The 18,718-nt window shown below is 38.9% G+C and overlaps 1 protein-coding gene across 2 annotated transcripts in view; it reads left to right on the forward strand.

The window, feature by feature from the left end:
- NSMCE2 (NSE2 SUMO ligase component of SMC5/6 complex) overlaps window positions 1-18,718 on the forward strand; it is a 129,380-nt gene that overhangs the window by 9,412 nt on the left and 101,250 nt on the right. The window contains exon 2 of one of the 2 annotated variants that reach the window (XM_085316733.1): window positions 14,302-14,408. In XM_085316733.1, the coding sequence (XP_085172859.1) occupies window positions 14,302-14,408 (107 nt within the window). The remainder of the gene's footprint in view (window positions 1-14,301; window positions 14,409-18,718) is intronic. The other variant, XM_085316816.1, reaches the window with a different exon arrangement.

Consider the following 18,718-nt stretch of genomic DNA (forward strand, 5'->3'; position numbering starts at 1 on the left):
TGCCACTTTGTGGCCTTGGGCAAGTCATTAAAGTTCACTAGTCTTCAGTTTCCCTTCCATAAAAGGAGGTGTCAGGAGTGTTCGGAGAGAAGGTATTAACATTTGAATTATCTAAAACTCCTGTATATATATTCAGTTCTATTATTGATTTTGTTTTCAATACTTATAGAAATTACACTTGAAAGAGTCTAGAAATAATTTCATTATCTATAATGGAGTAATGGAGGTATGTGGTTGGAAAAGGTGAGAGATAAGTATCCAAGAAAAAAGTATGTGTGTAGGTGAAGTGAAAGGCAGGAGAAAACAATAGTATAACAAAGATGTCATCTGCATATTTTTTGAATTAACAGATAAGTCTTTTGTCTCAAAGAACCATGATAGGCATTACAAAATAGTTCAAACTACTGAAATACGCAGTGGACACTAAGTGAAAACTGCAACTGGATAAATTTTTTGAGTGGACCCCTCAGCCATGTCTACAGAGTGTAGTCTGATTTTTTTTTTGTTATTATTATTAGTGGGTCAATAAATAATACTATGTGAACAGATAAAATCTTACACTGATTCAAAAAATGTGCTACTGAGACTGCTTTTGAAAAGAAAAGTACCACGGAAAACCATAGTTCAGCAAAAAGTCAACTACAGTGATAGAGAATATATCCCAACTCTGAATAAATAGTTCAACTCTTGTTGGCAGAGAACCTTACATACTCTTTCTTCATTAGCCTTGTTTCAGCGTTAAGTTACTGGATCTTATTTATTTATTTATTTATTTTGTCTGCTGATCAGCCCAGTGTGTTCAGAAATCTTCAGGATGGTAGTGGTGGATCATGAGCAAGTCACCTTTCAGCATCTCTTACTTAAACTGAGCAGTCAAGACTGCTTTAGTCAGTCTTGCTGTAAGTGACAATTTCCAGGCTTTGAATAATTTTTGGGGCTCTCTGAGATGCTAAAAGAGCTTATTGAAGAAAAATGCAATTAGTAGGAGAATTTCACAGAATCACAGATTGGATGAGGTAGGAAGGGACCTCTAGAGATCATCTAGTCCAACCCCCCTGCTCAAGCAGGGTCACCTACAGCATGTTAGACAGGATTGTGTCTGGGTGGGTTTTGAAAATCTCCGGAGAAGGAGAGTCCACAACCTCTCTGGGCAACCTGTGACAGTGCCCTGTCACCCTCACAGTAAAGAAGTTCTTCCTCATATTCAGATGGAACTTTCTGTACTTCAGTTTGTGCCTGTTGCCTCTTGTCCTGTCACGTGGCACTACTGAAAAGTTTGTCCCCATCCCCTTGACACCCTCCCTTCAGGTACTTGTACACATTGATCAGATCCCCCCTCAGTCTTCTCTTCCCCAGGCTGAAGAGGCCCAGCTCTCGCAGCCGTTCCTCACAGGGCAGGTGCTCCAGCCCTCTGATCATCTTCGTAGCCCTCTGCTGGACTCTCTCCAGTAGCTCCATGTCTCTCTTGTCCTGGGGAGCCCAGAACTGGACACAGGACTTGAGGTGAGGCCTCCCCAGCACTGAGGAGAGGGGCAGGATCATCTCCCTTGACCTTCTGGCAGCACTCTTCCCAATGTACCCCAGGATACCACTGACCTTCCTGGCCACAAAGGCACGTTGCTGACTCATGATTGACTGATTTGAGTCTTTCTACAAATTATGCACTGTTAGCCATATAAAGATAGGAATGTATCTGCAAAGTTCTCAGCACACAATTAGCTCCCCCCTTTTTTTAAAAAAAAAAAAAAAAAAAAAGAAACCTGTACCCCCTCCTTTAATCGTTGAATAAGGGCCTGGCATTTACCATTAGCATCATATGACACCTTTTTATGTGTAGGGCATATGGTAATGGCCAGCTAAAATGCCATCACTCACATTGCTCCCCAGCCACCATTTTAGGCAGTGTTTGCATTAGCTTAGTTCCCACACAATTATTACTAGTGGCTACTGGCCTGATAACTTTTTTGTTCCATTTTTTTGTATTACTGGACTTTTATGCCAATAAAAACAATCAGAAAATAGAGAACTATGATTTTGTCAGAGCTGCTATTATATAAGATAATGGTAAAAGTAGTAGCTGACCCCAAGGACTGTGATCATCAGGAAGATGCCATTTAATAATCTACATTTAAATGCCTTTCTAAGGTTTGCCATGTAGCAACTTCTGAAGTTTTCACTGAAGTGTCAAGCTTTTGCAAATAGAAAGAGTAGTCTGCCATATAAATTGAAACAGGACTGGTTCATGTGGCTGCAAATAAGAAGGGATGTGTGGTCTTTTTGATTACTCTCACTCTAGAGTTATTCAGGATGTATAAATGTGTGAACCTCTTTGCTTTTTTGACATTATCAACAAATGCTGTAGACTGCTTTGAAATGTGCATATGCTGTAATGCTCAATAGAAAGTGACAATCTCAAACTCCTCCATAAATTACATATAATGAACTTTCTTATTAAAAAAAGACTTAACAAAAGGAGCCAGCTGGCTTAAGGAGAAGGTGGCAGATGAAAAGAACACAATTCAAAGAAGTGTTCACACATTAAGGAAGTAATGTTAACAGGCTTTCCCCAGACTGTAAGTGGGAATGGAATTATATATTGCATGTAAATGTCAAGTGACAATAATATCTTGGGATTTAAATCACCCTCGCAAACTCTTTCCTATTTTTCTTAAGCAGATGAATAAAATTTAACTTGTGATTTCCTTACTAATCATCTTAGTAAGCAGTGGGCGAGTCGACTATTTTCTATATGGGTAGATTAATGTGACATTTTCACAAGACTTTTTAGTTTATTACTTGTGGGTGTGGATATAATTCACAGCTGTTTTTCAGATGAATTAGATATGCCATCAATCATTCAAATTTTATATCTCTAAAGTATTTTTGGATTCATCATTTACCCATTCTTTGTTGGAGGTGTTTTGGAGTCATGCATCAAAGTAATCTGTTAATTAAAAAATTAAGACTTCTCTTAACAAACCTACTTCAATGCACAGATTTGGACCAGTTGCTTATACAGAAAACCACATTCAAAATTAAACAAAATTTAAACAAGTTAAATTTAAACCTAAACCTTATCAACATAAATTCACTTATATAATACATTTCTGAATGTACAGAATTACAGAACATTTCCACACTTGGTCTCAATTTAGTTTCTTTTTTTTCACCCTTATGCTCCAAATAGCCATGAGGTCCCTACAAATCTATTTCTTTTCTGCTATGGACAAAGATAAACAGGGTTATCTAAAAAGTACGTTAAGAGATCATCATCTGTAGTGTACTTTAAGCCTTCAAACAAATTCTTATGTCCTCTCAAAATCATAAATATTTGTCCATATGTGAGAGGACAAAGAAATGCATTGTCCTCTCTTGCACGGAGATATTCTGACCCACATGATAGCAAAGTAGCAACTCCTCATAGTAGAAGTTTTTATATTAAGTTTGTGGGAAGTTAAATTCCAGTAATGGAAGGGTTTAGCTTTGTTACTTACCAATATGCAAGCAACAGGTTGAACACCATATACCAGTGATTTATGCCGTAAAAGGGAGATCTGCCAGTTCACAGAAGAGGTTTTATGCAAAGGAGGCCTGCTAGAGGCAGAATGAATTGCTGGTTTTCATTATGCTTGCAGTTTGTGTCCACTCTTTGCCTTTTCTATGCAAGAAGATAAGCTTTTTTTTTTTTTTGGGGGGGGGGGCATATGGGGAATTACGAGTTCTGAAAATCTTAGCTTTGATATTGCTGCATGATTTGCACTTAGAGGTTACCATGCCAATATGTGATTGATGCTGAATTGGATGTTTTGTGTCAGGGATGACATTGACCTTTGTTTAAGACAGACAGTGGTGTTCCAGGCGCCTTTAGTCCAAGCTTGCTTGTGCCCTATTAGCTCTTCTTTTCAGAAACTAGATAATATCCAAGGCATATAGAAGTATCCACATTTTCAACAATCAGCCAACTCTGGAGAAGATGCCTCTTTCTATTTGTGTCAGCCTTCCGATGACGCAGCCATTTCTGATGATATAACAAATTAGTATTGCAGATTTTAAAAAAATAAAGCTTCCCWTTACTTGCTATATATTATGAAACAGAATCAGATTTATCTTCTGTTTATTCCTGATTGTATATGAATTCACATGTGTGGGCCAGATGTCTGCCCTGATATACGATACATTACTACTCTGTCCATAGTGGTGTAGAACTTGGAGTTGACTGCCAAATCTGTCTAAAAATTTGAGTATAAAATTGTATAGCTTTTTCATCCTGAGCTCCTTCTGGTGCAGCCAATTACTGCTAGTCCCCTGACTAGTTAGGTGAAGTCCAGCTTAGCTTTGACTGTGGCTATTGAGCGAGTTCTCTAGATTCTGAAAATTCAGTGTCCCCAGAGGTTGTAGAAACAGAAATAATAAAACTCAGAATGGAAGATTATTCAGGCTTAGAGTAAAAAATGCTGTGTTTGAAAGCATCTAATCAAAATATTTGATATTTTAAAAAACCCAAATATTTTGACATTTCTTCTTCCCAACTGTTTCATTTTAGCTCAATAATGTTAAAATTTCAGTGTTGGAAGAGCATTCATTTATGTCTGCATGAGTCTTTTGCTGTTGGATGTGGAAGCTTAATTGGGATTCTATGCTTTTTTTCATGTGGGAATATGATTGTGACCACTGAATTGAAATAACTCAGTCTTGCTTTCCACTTTGATATGTACTAGAGCTCATTCATGGTGCAGTCTGCTAATAGGGTTTTGCTTGTTTGCGAGAGAATAGCTCTATTAGTTTTCAACGGGACCAGTTTGTTGAGTAGTCTGTGCAGAGGCACAAGCACTAGTACTGACACCGGCGAACATATGGGAATATGTAATGAGGGACCAAGAGCAAGACTGCCTCTGCAGTGAAACTGCACTCTCGGTCTTTCTGAGAGATGACTCCCCTGCTTCTGTCCCATGCGTTGGTTCTGTTTTCTGGCCAGGCCATTGAAGGTGCAGCAGGTGACTCCCAATTCCTGTGGTGCCTCACAGAGACATGGAACATGTCTAGTCTGCAATTAGATTTTGAATCTGATATACCTGCACCAAACCCAGACATTATAATAGCTTGAGACTGGAACCAAGGTAGTTGCATTTACTGAGACACTGCATCTGATTAAATAAGCTCTGATGAGACCTTGTTAGCTTAATCTCAGAGCTAGGTAAGCAGGCTCCAATTCTGGATAGAGATACAATGTTTCTGAGAATTTTGAAGGTCTCAGGTGAAAATGGTTTATTTTCCTATCTTTTCTGACTTTTCTTTGTCTTATCCTCCCATTTCCGGTATCCCCAAAAGGCAGTTTATGGATGGAGGAAGTTCTGAGTGACTACTGCATGTATTTTAATGAAGGTGTGGTTTGAATGAGCTTTTCTGAGATGAGAAATGTAATAGATTCATTAACATAAGGAAAGTTTATTCTATTAGTTTATTTTATTTTAGGTTTGTTTACTTTGGATAATGACAAGTATGCATTTTATTAAGAGACAGAGTTGCACTTCACACGGAAGTGTCTATAAATGGATTTTTTGACTTGTTGATGCAGTTCACAATCAGGGAAGACTGTTACTGACAATAGCAACCATTAATACTGTTGACCTGTAAACAGAAAGGGGRGATTGTGTCTCTAGAACTCGTAGTATGCAAGTAGAGATCTCTACAATACATAAGAAATTTATAATTCTTTAAAAAATGAAGAATAAACAAATTGGAAATAAGAAATAAACACAATGATTTTTGCAAGTATTCCTGTACAGTGAAGTCCATAGAAACAGCAGGTTGTTAACCATTATAGAAATTTTAATTGCCCATTAAAGTGTTGAATATAAATACCCTCATTTGAAGTAGTAGTTTTAGAAAGACGGATTGAACTGTAGCAATTGTAACACTGTTAAAAGTTGCATTAAAGAATATTTCACTGCTTCTTGTGAGGGAAAATATTTCATAAAAATAAAATGTTGACAAAATTCTAATTTCACCATATCAAATTGTGGAAGGAGAAGGTGGGTAGAAGGAGGACAGCAGCAGACTCTTTGTTTTTTAAATCTTCTCAGCCCTCACATCTCTAGTTCTTGAGAAGGCTAAGTCAGCAGCAGCTTGGGGCTCTGAACGATGCTGTCTTGTGTGGTGTAGTGGTTTGGACGTGCCCACACCACCACAGGCAAGCTTGTTAGTCATAGGAAAATCCTTTCCCATTAAAATTAATAGTAAATGTTGTTTTCAGTCTTAATTTCATCATATGTTGAAATACACTGAGAAGAGATGTGCATATATATGTATGTATGTAGGTATACACACAGTTAGGAAAACTGTGAAAATAGAGGACTTTGTTATTTGTTTTATAAGGGATTGGTGAGATTTCTATGTAAAGATAATCTATACTTCTACTTGCTTAGAAAATACAGGTGTGGTTTCTCTACTTTTTTCTTGGTGAACAAGTTGGCTTAGGATGTTATTCCCCCAACACTAGAATTTTCCTCCACCTCAGGTGTGTCGATAGAACTATTTGCACATCTGCACTGTAAATTTAATCACTGGAATAACCATCCCCCCCCCCCAGGGGATTTTTTTTTTTTGAGGAAGGGATGTTATATTTAGCATGGATTGTTTCATTGATCCAATTTACATTGTAGTGCTGTGAAAAGAGACATTGTCCCAGCTGAGGGAAAGTCCAGGAAAAACTTGTGAGGGAGGAGCAAGGATGAGTGTCTGTAGAGATGGTCTGTGAAGCTGCCTTTGTTGCCAAAGAAAAGGTTCATTAAAATGAACCTCACCCTTGATGTTTACTTGCTACTTAGCTGTCAACATGACTTATTTTCTTGTTCTCCTTGGGCCTGTAAATGTAGATAGTGTTGAGGAATGCTGATGTAGTCATTTGTTGAAAAGAGCACATTAGTTCTGGATGGACATCATCACATAATGCCATAAAAGTGACAGAATTAGGAAAGGAGAGCTTGAGTTGCTTCTCAGAACTGTTGCATCTTGCAAATGGTTTATGTTCTTTTCACTGCTCTCACCTGCTAGTTATTTTGTTATCTTTTGTGTGAATGGAGGAAAGTAGCCTGTGAGTTGGATGGACCTTAACATTTAGTCAAGCAAGCATCCATTTTCAGTTGGGTAAATGTGCACAAACTACCTATCTTCATGTATTGTATGCATTGCACCTAGCATAGAGATTCTGACAGTAAAAATCAGGTAGATATGATTTAAGTATTTTTTTCCATTTCTCACTCATGGCAAACTTTGTTTACCTATATGAAAGACCAGTTAGAATCATGGAATCATAGAATTGGTAAGGTTGGAAGGGACCTCTGGAGATCATCTAGTCCAACTCCCCCCTGCTCAGCAGCGTCACCTACAGCATGGTAGACAGAGTTGCATCCAGGAGGGCTTTGAATATCTCCAGAAAAGGAGACTCCACAACCTCTCTGGGCAACCTGTGCCAGTGCTCTRTCACTCTCACACGAAAGAAATTCCCCCTCACATTCAGGCGGAACTTCCTGTGCCTCAGTTTYTGCCCATTGCCTCTTGTCCTGTCACATGGGACAACTGAAAAGAGTTTGTCCCCGTCCCCTTGACACCTTCCCTGAAGGTACTCATACACATTGATCAGATCCCCCCTCAGTCTTCTCTTCCTCAGGCTGAACAGGCCCAGCTCTCGCAGCCGTTCCTCATAGGGCAGGTGCTCCAGCCTTCTGATCATTCTCATAGCCCTACGCTGGACTCTCTCCATGTCTCTCCTGTCCTGGGGAGCCCAGAACTGGACACAGTACTCGAGATGAGGCCTCCGCAGGGCTGAGTAAAGGGGCAGGATCACCTCCCTCCACCTGCTGGCAACAGTATGCCCAATGCACCCCAGGAGACCATTGGTCTTCCTGGCCACAAGGGCACATTGCTGGCTCGTGGTCAACTTGTCATCCACCAGCACTCCCAGGTCTTTCTCTGCAGAGTTGGTGTTGATGTCCTTTTATTTTTTATGTATCTTGGCCTAAATTATTCCATCTCTATTTGTGTTGAATAATATTTTATTTTGGATTTTAAACAGCAAAGCACGTCAGCATTTGTTGAAGTGCTTTGCCGAATCAAAGTATATGAGCTGCCCTCTTTATTTCACTGGGTATTATTATAATGTGAACAGGAGTTGAGAAATACTACCCTTCTTACCTTGCAATCTGTTTGGATACTGTGGCAGGAATGTCTGGTAAGATAGATCTTCATTATTTCTCTCAAATCTGAACTGGGGTCATTATGACTTTTTAGTCTCTCCCTGATGGTCTTTAAGAAAAACAAGTATTATAAGGAAGTTACTTCCAAAACTACTGTTGGCCTAGTTCTGCTGGCGATAGTGTCTAAGGAAGTTTCATATTGAGCAAAAGTTTCATGATTACTTTATTATAGAATAATATAGTAAGTTATTTTCAAAAGTGGTTAGTAATACTGAGTGCCTCAGCTTCTCTGTGCCCACTCTGAGATGACTGTTTTCAGAATGTGCATAACACCCACTCTCTGAAAATGCTGGCCATGTGAGATGTCTCAAATTGGGCATTCCGAATGGAGGCACCCAAAATGGTCCATTTCTGTTGAAACATTGACGCTCCAGAATAGAATGTGCTTGGGTTTCATTTCCAAATGATTGGCAGGAGCCTCCTGGGTCACTGGATCTTGTCTCTTCTCATTTCAGACAATCATAACCTACAGTGGAATGGCTTGGAACATGAGAAGAATTTTCTTGTCAGGAGTAGTTTGTAACCTAACAGATGCTCTTGTCTCATCTTATTAAAAAAAAAAAAAAAGATCTGAGAGAACTGGATAATCGACAACATATACTTTTTTCCAGTTAGTTGCCGAATAAAATAGATGTTTCAATTCAAACTGTTAAACATCTCCCTTTCCTCTCCTAAATAAAACTTCAGAAGACTTCACTCAGGTAAAGCAAAATACCTGACCTGAACCAAAGCACAGTAGTTTGTTTTGCAGTTTTCTAAAAAGCCAAATAGAAAATTAGATGAAGCTTTAGGAACTGTTCACAAGTGACAGTCTGGTGGAACTGTGGGCACAGGCAGCTAATAGAATACTGCTGTGCCCTTCTTTCCATACAGATTCCGTAGTCCTGTCTCCCCCAACTTTATCGCTTTTCTTCTTTGATGAAATGCAGGAAACTCAGGTTCAACTTCCTTCTTTCCTTGAGAATTCTTGAACTCATATGCATGGTTTTGAACTCCCTTTCATCCATCTTCCAGGAGAACTGTTTAGAAACAAGGCTGTAGGATACTGAGGAATAGGTTTCTCTTTCTCTCGTTGATGTCAGTTCACTGTGTTAAAAATACCTAGTTTTCACTGGAGTGGTGGTACCTAGGTGAAGGTATCTAACATTGGTCTATAAAGTCATGCATGCTCAGTATGTAGCTCTGTGTATATCAAAGCATTCTGTGGAAATGGAATGGCTTCTTTAGGAGACAGGGAGGGAAATCTGCCTTGGGATGTACTACAGCCCAGTTTAAGCATTTCCTGAGAAACTTGAGGCTTTTTTAGGACTGGCTTCAGCAGTGAGTATCTTCTGACTGTTATATGGAATGAAATTCTGCAATTACTGCTCCATGTTTCGAATTTACTCCACCAATTGCCATTTCCCTGTATGGCCTTCTCCAATTGTTTTATGAGAAAAATTTTGAAGAGGTTAGGTCACTTTTTTTGTTCATTTGTTGTTTTTCTAGATGTATGATCTGACTTGAATTATTAACCATTTTGGATTGGACCAAAATGCTTTGTGTGGATGTGTGTCTGCGTTGGCACTTTTTGGTTGTTTTGAAGATAAGGTATTTGCTAGCAGCAGCGAAAAATGTTGACTGTATCCTGAAGATGAAACTAAATCAAGGAGTCCTGGAGCCTGCATTCCTCTGCTGTCAGCAGTAACTTGAAACCTGCTGGCAAAATGTGTATTTTATCTGCTGCTGGTGAATTTGAAGACAACTGCCTACTACTGCTACTATTACTATTGGCTTAAGTGACAGTTGTCTGTGTTACATTTGTTTTAAAAGTCTGAAATCTCTTGTCAAAATCTGTGAGCAATGGTATACCATTCCTCTTCTACATTGAATGATGGGAGAATCTGATGGAAAAATAGTGTGTAGAGTTGAAGTTAAAAGCAACCTAATATGTAGTGCAAAGGACAGAACTTGTAATGTCCTGCTTTGTTTCAGATTTAAACCTTGACTTTTTTTTAGTCAATATGATAAAAATACATGTATGTATATTTATGTTACTCCATGTTGCGTATGCTTAAACATTCATTTTAAGTACTGTTATGTTTGTAGGCTTAAAGCCTTCCTATAATTGAATGATATTCCAGAATATTTTATTTGAGATAGCAATTTAAATAATAGTTTACTTCCATGGCAGTCTATATATGAGAAGGAGTAAGAGGAAGTTATGAAAGATATTTTGAAAGTTTGCTAACTTGTGGATCTATACAGATAACTAAAATAAATAGTAAATACAAGTTCAGAGATATTAGAAGGAATTAAAAGCTTTAGAAGAATGAGTGGTATTTTAGACAAGTATTATTATAGGTAGCATTAAAACAGTGCTGATGTGGCTCCATCCTGTTTTTGCAATGTCTGTTCTAGCACTTTTGACTTTATGGTATGTAACTTTGCCCTGATTGGTTACAGTTTTAATCAGCAGTAAGCCACCTGAGCATGGTCAGTTTGATCTCTTAATAGAAACAAGAGGTAGGAACTCTTACTTGCCTTTTTATATATTTTTTGATGTATGTTGTAGAGAGACTTTTCAGAATAATATCCCTGTTTTCAGTATGAAAAGAGTTATAAAGTTAGGTGAGTTGAAGTTCATAATTATGAAGTGTAGATATTCAGCCAGCTAATTTTAACATCCTGGACATGGAGCTTTGCAAATGAAAATGATGGCCTTGAACTGAACTTTCTGTAAATAAAAGATGTAATATTGCAAAATGTATAATCTCAAGGTGATGAGGGTAAGGTCTTATGGAGAAATGCTTAGTGAACTCAACATATTTAGCCTAGATAACAAGGAGACTTAAATACAGTATGTAACTTCTATGGTATTTTGTGGCAGTAGCTAGAAGCATATGCAGAGAGCTTGGAATGCATTCTTTAGATATGAATTAGAAACAAGACTAGGATAAATTTTGATTAGATAACAGAAAGGCACTAATCCAGCAGTTCCAAAGCATTTAAGTTTGGCATTGAGCTAGGTTTTTGGCCTGCAGAATGAAAGGTTTAAGTACGCAAGAGAGTTAGCTGGCTTTGTAGCTGGAATTTGGCTGGAGGGTATTCGGTAGATAATCTGGTCATAGTCTGATGGGAGAGGGACAGGGCCTTGCATCTCTGTTTACGATGAACCTCCAGTCCTTTCCTAACAACCAAAATAAAAGTAGCAATGAGGTTTGGAGAGTGCATAATGCCATTTAATCTTTCGAAAGCACGATGTGATTGTTAAATTCTGATTCCTCTTAATTCACAGTGCCGTTAAACTAAAGGGTTGGTGGTATTTGGGAGACTGAGTTGTGGGATAGTGGATGGGAGAGGTAGGTACGTCTTTGCTAATTTCTCATTCCCTAGAAAGATCAGGTCAGCTGGGGTGTTCTGATTTCTCTGTGGTGGACTCTGTCCCAAGGAGACGCTAAAGGTGCTGGTACCTCTGCCTTGATGTGCGAGCTGTAAAACTTCACATTCCAGGACAGTCGCCAGCTAGAACCCAGCTTCTCATTCTATGTACCCAAGCTCTGCCCTGCACCTGCTCCTCACTAGGGAGGGCAAGAAGTGCCCTTAGCTCATCAGGGGAAGGGAGGGTGGGGTGGGAGCAGAGGGGCCATACACAGAGGTTTATTGCAGTGWGTCATGTGGGATTATGAGAGTTTTGTAAAGGCGAATAGCATAGCCTGAAATATAAGTTTTCCTTTCTATCATCTTTAGGAGTTGAAAAGATGAGTGGCTGGGAACAACAAAGGAGATTTTCTCTTAGCTCTCAGTGCCTTGGATTATGGATTGAACCACAGATATAAAGTGGATTCTGCTGTCTGTCAAAGAGTAGAAATAGGAGAGGGACAACAGTGACCTTTATTTAGTCTTCAGGATCCATCTCTATGTCCATGACTTCTTTAAAGGTGGGCTCTAAGCATGCATGAGTGATACACACTTAGGGTTTTCTCAGTATGTAAAATATGCACAGCTTTGTGTGCATGGGAGAATAGCAAAGGGACACTGATGAACATCATCTGAGATTTAAAACAGGCCAGTGGATGGGTGTAACTCTTGGGACCAGAAGAATGTAGGGCAGGATGTAGTTGCAGATAATGTCCCTCTTGCCTGAGCTGTCTTCCACCTCTTTGTTTATGCTTAATTTTAATGCACCTCTCCAGTGCATCGAGATCAGTTGCAACATTATTATTCTTTATCTAAAGCTTTTCTGAACTTTTAGGAAAAATGGCATTAATATAGCTCTCTTGCTGTTTAACAATGCCCTTTTCTTCTCCTAGAAAAAAAGATTTAGGCCACTGTCATTTCTTTATGTCACTGAGATGATTCATTTGGGCCATGGGAGGAGAATGACAGTTACTTGCTACGCAAACCTTTCCTGTGATTCATGAAGTACCATTTGTATCAGCCTTGAAGGAGGCACTTCATATGCTTCCTAGCAGGAAGGAAAAAGAGTATGATCATAGCTACCACATAGGATATGGAAACTGGGTGGGAGGGATGGGGAAGGGGAGAGGAAAAGGCTGATTATTCAGAAGAAAGTTGCAGGGATGCCAAGATTCTGTCTGCATTACCCATTCATCTGCTTAATGAAAAATGGATACATACCAAGCCTGTATGTAATTAAGGGAAACATCATGACTGTAATTGCCATGTTCACAAAATAGTATGGCTTATTATGTAACTTTTTTGTGTAAATATGTCTTAAAGCTTTTCCTTCTGTCTTCTGAATCCATCACTGTTTCATATGGTACAAAACTGTTATCCCTGAGTGATGCATTTCAGCAACAGTTTCAAGTTTTGCTCCTAAGCAAAGATGACCATGCTTTATGTTAGCTTTTGGCAGAGGCGGAGTGTTGTGCTCTAAGGTACTGATACACTTAGCAACTTACAAAGTGCCCCAGCCTGCCAGATAGGGAGGCATTTTCCCTTCTTCCCAGTGAAGTAGTTTAAAGAGTTATACTATAATTTTCTTTGTAAAATTAACAGCACAGGTTGGCTGCTTAATCTGCTTGTAAAGAGGAATGCTTTATTGAATGACTCCCTCTATCTCTGCATTATAGATTTGGGAGCTTTTTCACTGCTTCCAGCTTCAAGCTGCTTCCAGCTCCTTTCCCCGTACCTGCAACTTACGGGGTAGTAATAAATGGGAACAGAAGAAATGAAAATCTGTATTTCCCAATTCCTTAGTTTCATAAATGGGTTAGGGGCTTGTGGCTGCTTGTCCTCCCACAGCTGACTGTATTTGATGTGGTACCTGCRCCTATGTAAGGAGCTAGAGCTGTGGCTGTTTAGCCCTGGGAATATCTATGAAGAGTCCTTATCTAGCTAACTGCATGCACAGCAAAGTTAGAATGGCAAAGCACTGGTGTAATTGGAGATGAAAGGAGTGAAATTAGGAACAATGCAGAAGAGAATAAAAATAGATATGAATTACTAATCACATGTCCTATATTGATTGATTTTTCACTGGCAATTAAAATTTTACTGTTTGATTTATCAATATTGTTCAGTCTTTCATTAATTCCTGTGTTATAAAATTTTGGCTCTATTTTGATTTGGCAATAGCTATGTTTATTGGGGGAAAAGGGGTCTAATTATAGCTTTGAACTGTACTGTAGTGAGAGGGCATTTAAGTTTCTTCTGAATATTTCTGAGGCAGTGTGATGAGTCATGAAATATAMCTTTTGCAGAAAATACCCTGATTGCCTAATGACTAGATGTTAGTAGATGAAATTACACACACACACTSTCGTTCACATGAAACCAGGGAAGTGTCTTTCTGAGTAAGCTGTTTGTTCAAGTTACTCAAGAACTGTCAAGGTTTATGGTTGCAAAATAGGTAAGAAGTAAATGTTTGAGGAGTTTGAAAACACCTGCTGTTCCTTACAAATGCTGAAATACAGTTAATATATTTTCATTCACAGTATAACAAATTCATAGCATTAATATTTATTTTCATACCTGTAAAGTAAAAATGCTGCCTAAAGCTAATACAGTTGATCATCCATGTACAAAATACTTTGTTTTGCAGATGATGTAGAAGAGGTTAACAATATGGAAAATGTGATGTTAGAATATGCTGCAATGGACAGAGAACTTAATCATTACATGAGAGCAATTGAAGAAACGGTCAGTCAGGTAAACTGTCACTTCTATTAAAGTTACCCAATATGTATGCTTATTTAAATATTATATTTTAATTGTTAAATACAAAATGTTACATTAAAATAATATATTGTTGGAAAAACTAGATTTTTTTTTTAAAGGTAAAATACTGAGGTTGCCCATACAGCTATTATTTTGCTTCCTAGTGTGCATACATTGTGATACAGTTTCTAATTACAAGTTCAGTATTATTTTCCGCAAAATTCCTGTTAGCAGTCGGAATATAGATGAATAGTGCTTTGGGAATGAATGAGGACTGTGTAGTTAAAACACCAGTCTCAGATGATACTTGCTTCATGTGTTGAGGAAGATGGATGCGGCATAATGAATGAGGCAGCTGAATTCAGGAATAAATGAGTGGTTGCAGTAGCAGCAGAACTGATGAAACCTGGTTTCCAGTGTCTTTCTGCCACATGAATTTGCTGATGCTTCGTAAGGGATGAGCTTGTTAATTGTTCATTTGATTAACCATGGTCTCCTTTGATACCTGACCACTCATTTGTGCAAGATTTGTTGCATCTCAGTATTCGGAGGGGGTTTCTGGTTTGGTGTTGGACGTGATTGCGGTTGCTGGAGCGATTAGGATGACACAGGGCACGCACACACACAAGTTGTATAAGATCCTTTTCATTAGCAAACCAGGCTCAGGAGAGGATGCCACGGGTTAGGTAGCCGAATACGAGTTTTCAGGGAGATTCTTCTCTTCCTGTCTCTTTCAAACAGAAGGCTGATATCAGACAAAATCCCTTGATTTACGCGTTTGTGCTCAGYGAACGTAAGAGCAGAGATTGGCGGTGGAGCAATGACAGCACCCGCGGAGCAGCGGCCCGGCTCGGCCCGGCCCGGCGCGGCGCGGCGCGGCCGGCGCTGCCCGCCAGGGGGAGCCGGGCTCGCGTCTTCTCCGGACCGCGGGAGCCCGCGGCGCCCTTGCAGGGTCTGCCGYGGTTACACATTTTCATGGCATCTGCCTCTCCCGCCCGTCCTCTTCCCGCTAACGTGTCCCCTCTTTTCCTGCTCTTTCCACCCTGCAACTTTTCTTTACGATTATCGTCCTGTCTGCGCCCTTTGATTCTCTGTCCCTGCCTCTCTGACTCTGTATGTAGACTCAGCTCTACAACCTTGTTGTCATCCCGATTGCACTACATTCCTTTTATTTTTTGCCCCCATTGTATCAGGCTGTCTCCAACTCATTCTCTTAACGCAGCTCCTTATTCGTTCTGCTTCCTGATCATCACTGCCTGACTATCAGCAAATGAAGTATTGAAAGCACAGGCTCCACGGCAGATGCAGATGTTGAAAGGCACAATTTAAGTGCAGTCTACTTGGTCTTTTCAATTTTTGGCCTGCATCATACTTGGAGAAGTTAACTTTCTAAAGAAGTATTTTAGTATCTGCATATAGAGTTTTTAGATATCAATTTTGTGTGGATTTTTCTAGAGAAAGCAAAGGTACATCCCTGATTGTCCTTCAAGATATAAAATCTGTGTTCCAGAGCATTGCAGGAGAGCAAAACAATGCCTTTTTTTTCTCTAATTTTAATCTAAAAAATGGTTACATTTTATTTTGTAAACTGTTTTCCCGTTAATATCTTTTAAGTATCATCCTGAATCAGATAGGTAACCTGAAAAATTTTCATCCAAATAGATAAATATTRTATGTTTAGAAGGAGCTGAAAACTGTGTCTGCATTGGCAAATACTGGCCAGCATTAAATATGTTCTCAATACAGTCTCTAAATACACATTTCAATTCACGTGTCACCATAATTGCAGAGCTCCTAGCTTATATTTGTCACAGCAGTAAGTTGTTTTTCTTTTTACTTAGAGTATTCATTATTTTTAAAGCCTTAGTAGTAAAATCTAATTTAGGAATCACGTTATCAGAGATTAATGATGTATATCAGGGCTTCAGTGAAATATGGGTGGTATATGTATTTTTGAAAGCTGTTAACTAGTCAGTGTGTTATTGTTGTAACTTTGTATAAAAGGAATTTCAAGACATTTTCAACAATATGACTTTTCTCACTAATGCGTCAACAAAACACATCAGTTTATGCGTAACTTAAGTGTATAAAGAGTAAGCCTTCATCACCAATGCATTCAAATCTTGTTTACTTCAGATGCATTTACTCATGCTCTTTAAGTTAAGCACAGGCTTAACTGCTTGGCTGAAATGGAGGTATTTTTGTTTGGCTTCTGTAGGGCAATGATACATTCATGATTTTTAGGACTAGTTTCAGCAGTATCTGTCTTGTGTGCAGAAAGTAAGTCCTGGAAGATTTTTGTTTGTTTTCTATTYTTAATTTATCTCATTTATGTTGTGTTTTACCCTTCCTTGTCTGGGTAAAACAAGCTCCTTCCCTGTTTTTTTTTTTTATTTTCAGAGACTTTAAGAATGAAGCTCAAAGACATACAATAATTTAAGAGACTAGATGTATTTTAAAGTCAATAATGGCTAATCAGCCACTCTTCTCTTATCCCTTCATCCTACCTCACTCTAGGGAATTTTCTGTACTTTCCACTGCCAGCACCCAACAAGTCTTTTCAAATAAGAGGAAGAAATGCATACAAGGTTCTACAGCAGAACGAAGATACAAAACTGTTCACTAAGAATAAAAGCTAATACTTTGTTTGAGGAGATAGCTGCACTTAYTGCCTCTAGAACTGCACCATATGTTTCCATTTACCTGTCAGAGACCAACTTAAAATCTGCTTCAGGAACAGAGATATTATTACTGAATTGAGGACTGCTGCACRTGGAGGCAGCTGTAGAAAGGCTGGTGTTTAAAATAGCCTCCATTAGCCAGCTCCTTTGATCCAGCCCTTGTACCTGAGGGCTTTCTCTGGGAAGTTGCAGCAGTTCATTCATTTTCACAAGCTGACTGTTTTGATATACGATATTAATAATTTTTGTTTCAAGCTGAAGAATGCATTTTTTTGATTATTTGTGAGCTATCATTTTTTTCTGATCTTTTAAGTTTCTTCTTACAGCAGGGAATCTGAAAGTAGGTTGTATTCTGTGTTTCACCTTCTTATCACCTACTTGTAGTGAGTGTTCAACTGTAAGTTAACAAGATAAGGATAGCTTGTCCTCTCTGCAGACAATGTCAGTTAGAACTCTTGATTTATTATTTTGTTATGTATACATTTAAGTGACATTGACAAAATGTTGATACTGTGCAACTGAAGTATGTGATATAAATAACAGGGAACTAGCGTGAAGTATAGTTGCATGCTTTTGAAAATTTTTTGTTGATTTAGGCTGCAGTTGGTGGAATGCAGAAGATGAAATGTATCAGCATCCTCTTCTAGTTGAATCATCAGCCTGTTGAGTAAGAAATGAGCAATTGAATCACAGTGTTTCCAACAATAGGCTGTGGGAAATCCTTTGTCTGTGGAAACTCCCTGTGCCACTGGATTTTCTTGTACCTGTGTAATGACTGGACTCCTACTGCTGCTGCTTTTTGCATTTGTAACGGGCATTTTCTAAACATATTAGCCAATATTTGAGCCCTCTCCATGCGAAGTCCAGATGGCACTCTTGTTTTTAGTGTACCACCACCAACAACAAAAAAGAAAAAGAATGCTGGATCATCTCTTACTGACTTCTTTAAACTCTTGAAGTGAACCCAAGTTATTGGGACTCACCAGGCTGACCTGGCCTGCTCAAGTGTCCCTTGCTCTGGGAGAGCTCTCAGCTGGTAGAGGGCCAACATACTCTGCCTGCTCACTCTCTCCCACTCTGCTTTCTAGATTAGAAGAGTGTTGGCAATAGACTCTGATTGCTATCTCTGCTTTTCAAGCATTTGGCTTGTTTCAGGCTATAAAAGCTGGGGCAAGCTTTTTTTGTGAAGTCCTCAGATATTTGTAAATAAAATAAATCTCAAGGTATTGTAGATCTATCTAAAGGACAAGTCATAACCAGCTCTCTCATGCTGCATTATTCCTGCCTCTCCTTTGTTCTGCAGCACCTCAAGTCTAATTGTCTTCACTGAATTTGGCAGGGAAGAGAGTCTAGGCTTTTCTTTGCTGATGAGAGGAGAGTGTTGAGTTTGGTAGTGACTTTGGTGATAAAGGTTGCTTAGTACTTTCTGTTTTAAGTTATCACTTTCCTAAAGTTGCCGATTTATTTTGCTTGTATTTTGTCTACCTTCTGCTAAGCCTGAGTGCTGAGAGGGAAGATGAGGACTAAACCTGAGAGAGGAGAAGGAAAAGCGTAGGAGATGTGCTTAAGAAGCATTTGTGAGAATAATTTTAAGGAAGGATGTGTGAGCAGAGACAGATG

This window comes from Rhea americana, unplaced genomic scaffold, assembly GCF_003343005.1.
Source record: "Rhea americana isolate MKP2758 unplaced genomic scaffold, rheAme1 scaffold_0, whole genome shotgun sequence".
Lineage (NCBI taxonomy): Eukaryota > Metazoa > Chordata > Aves > Rheiformes > Rheidae > Rhea > Rhea americana.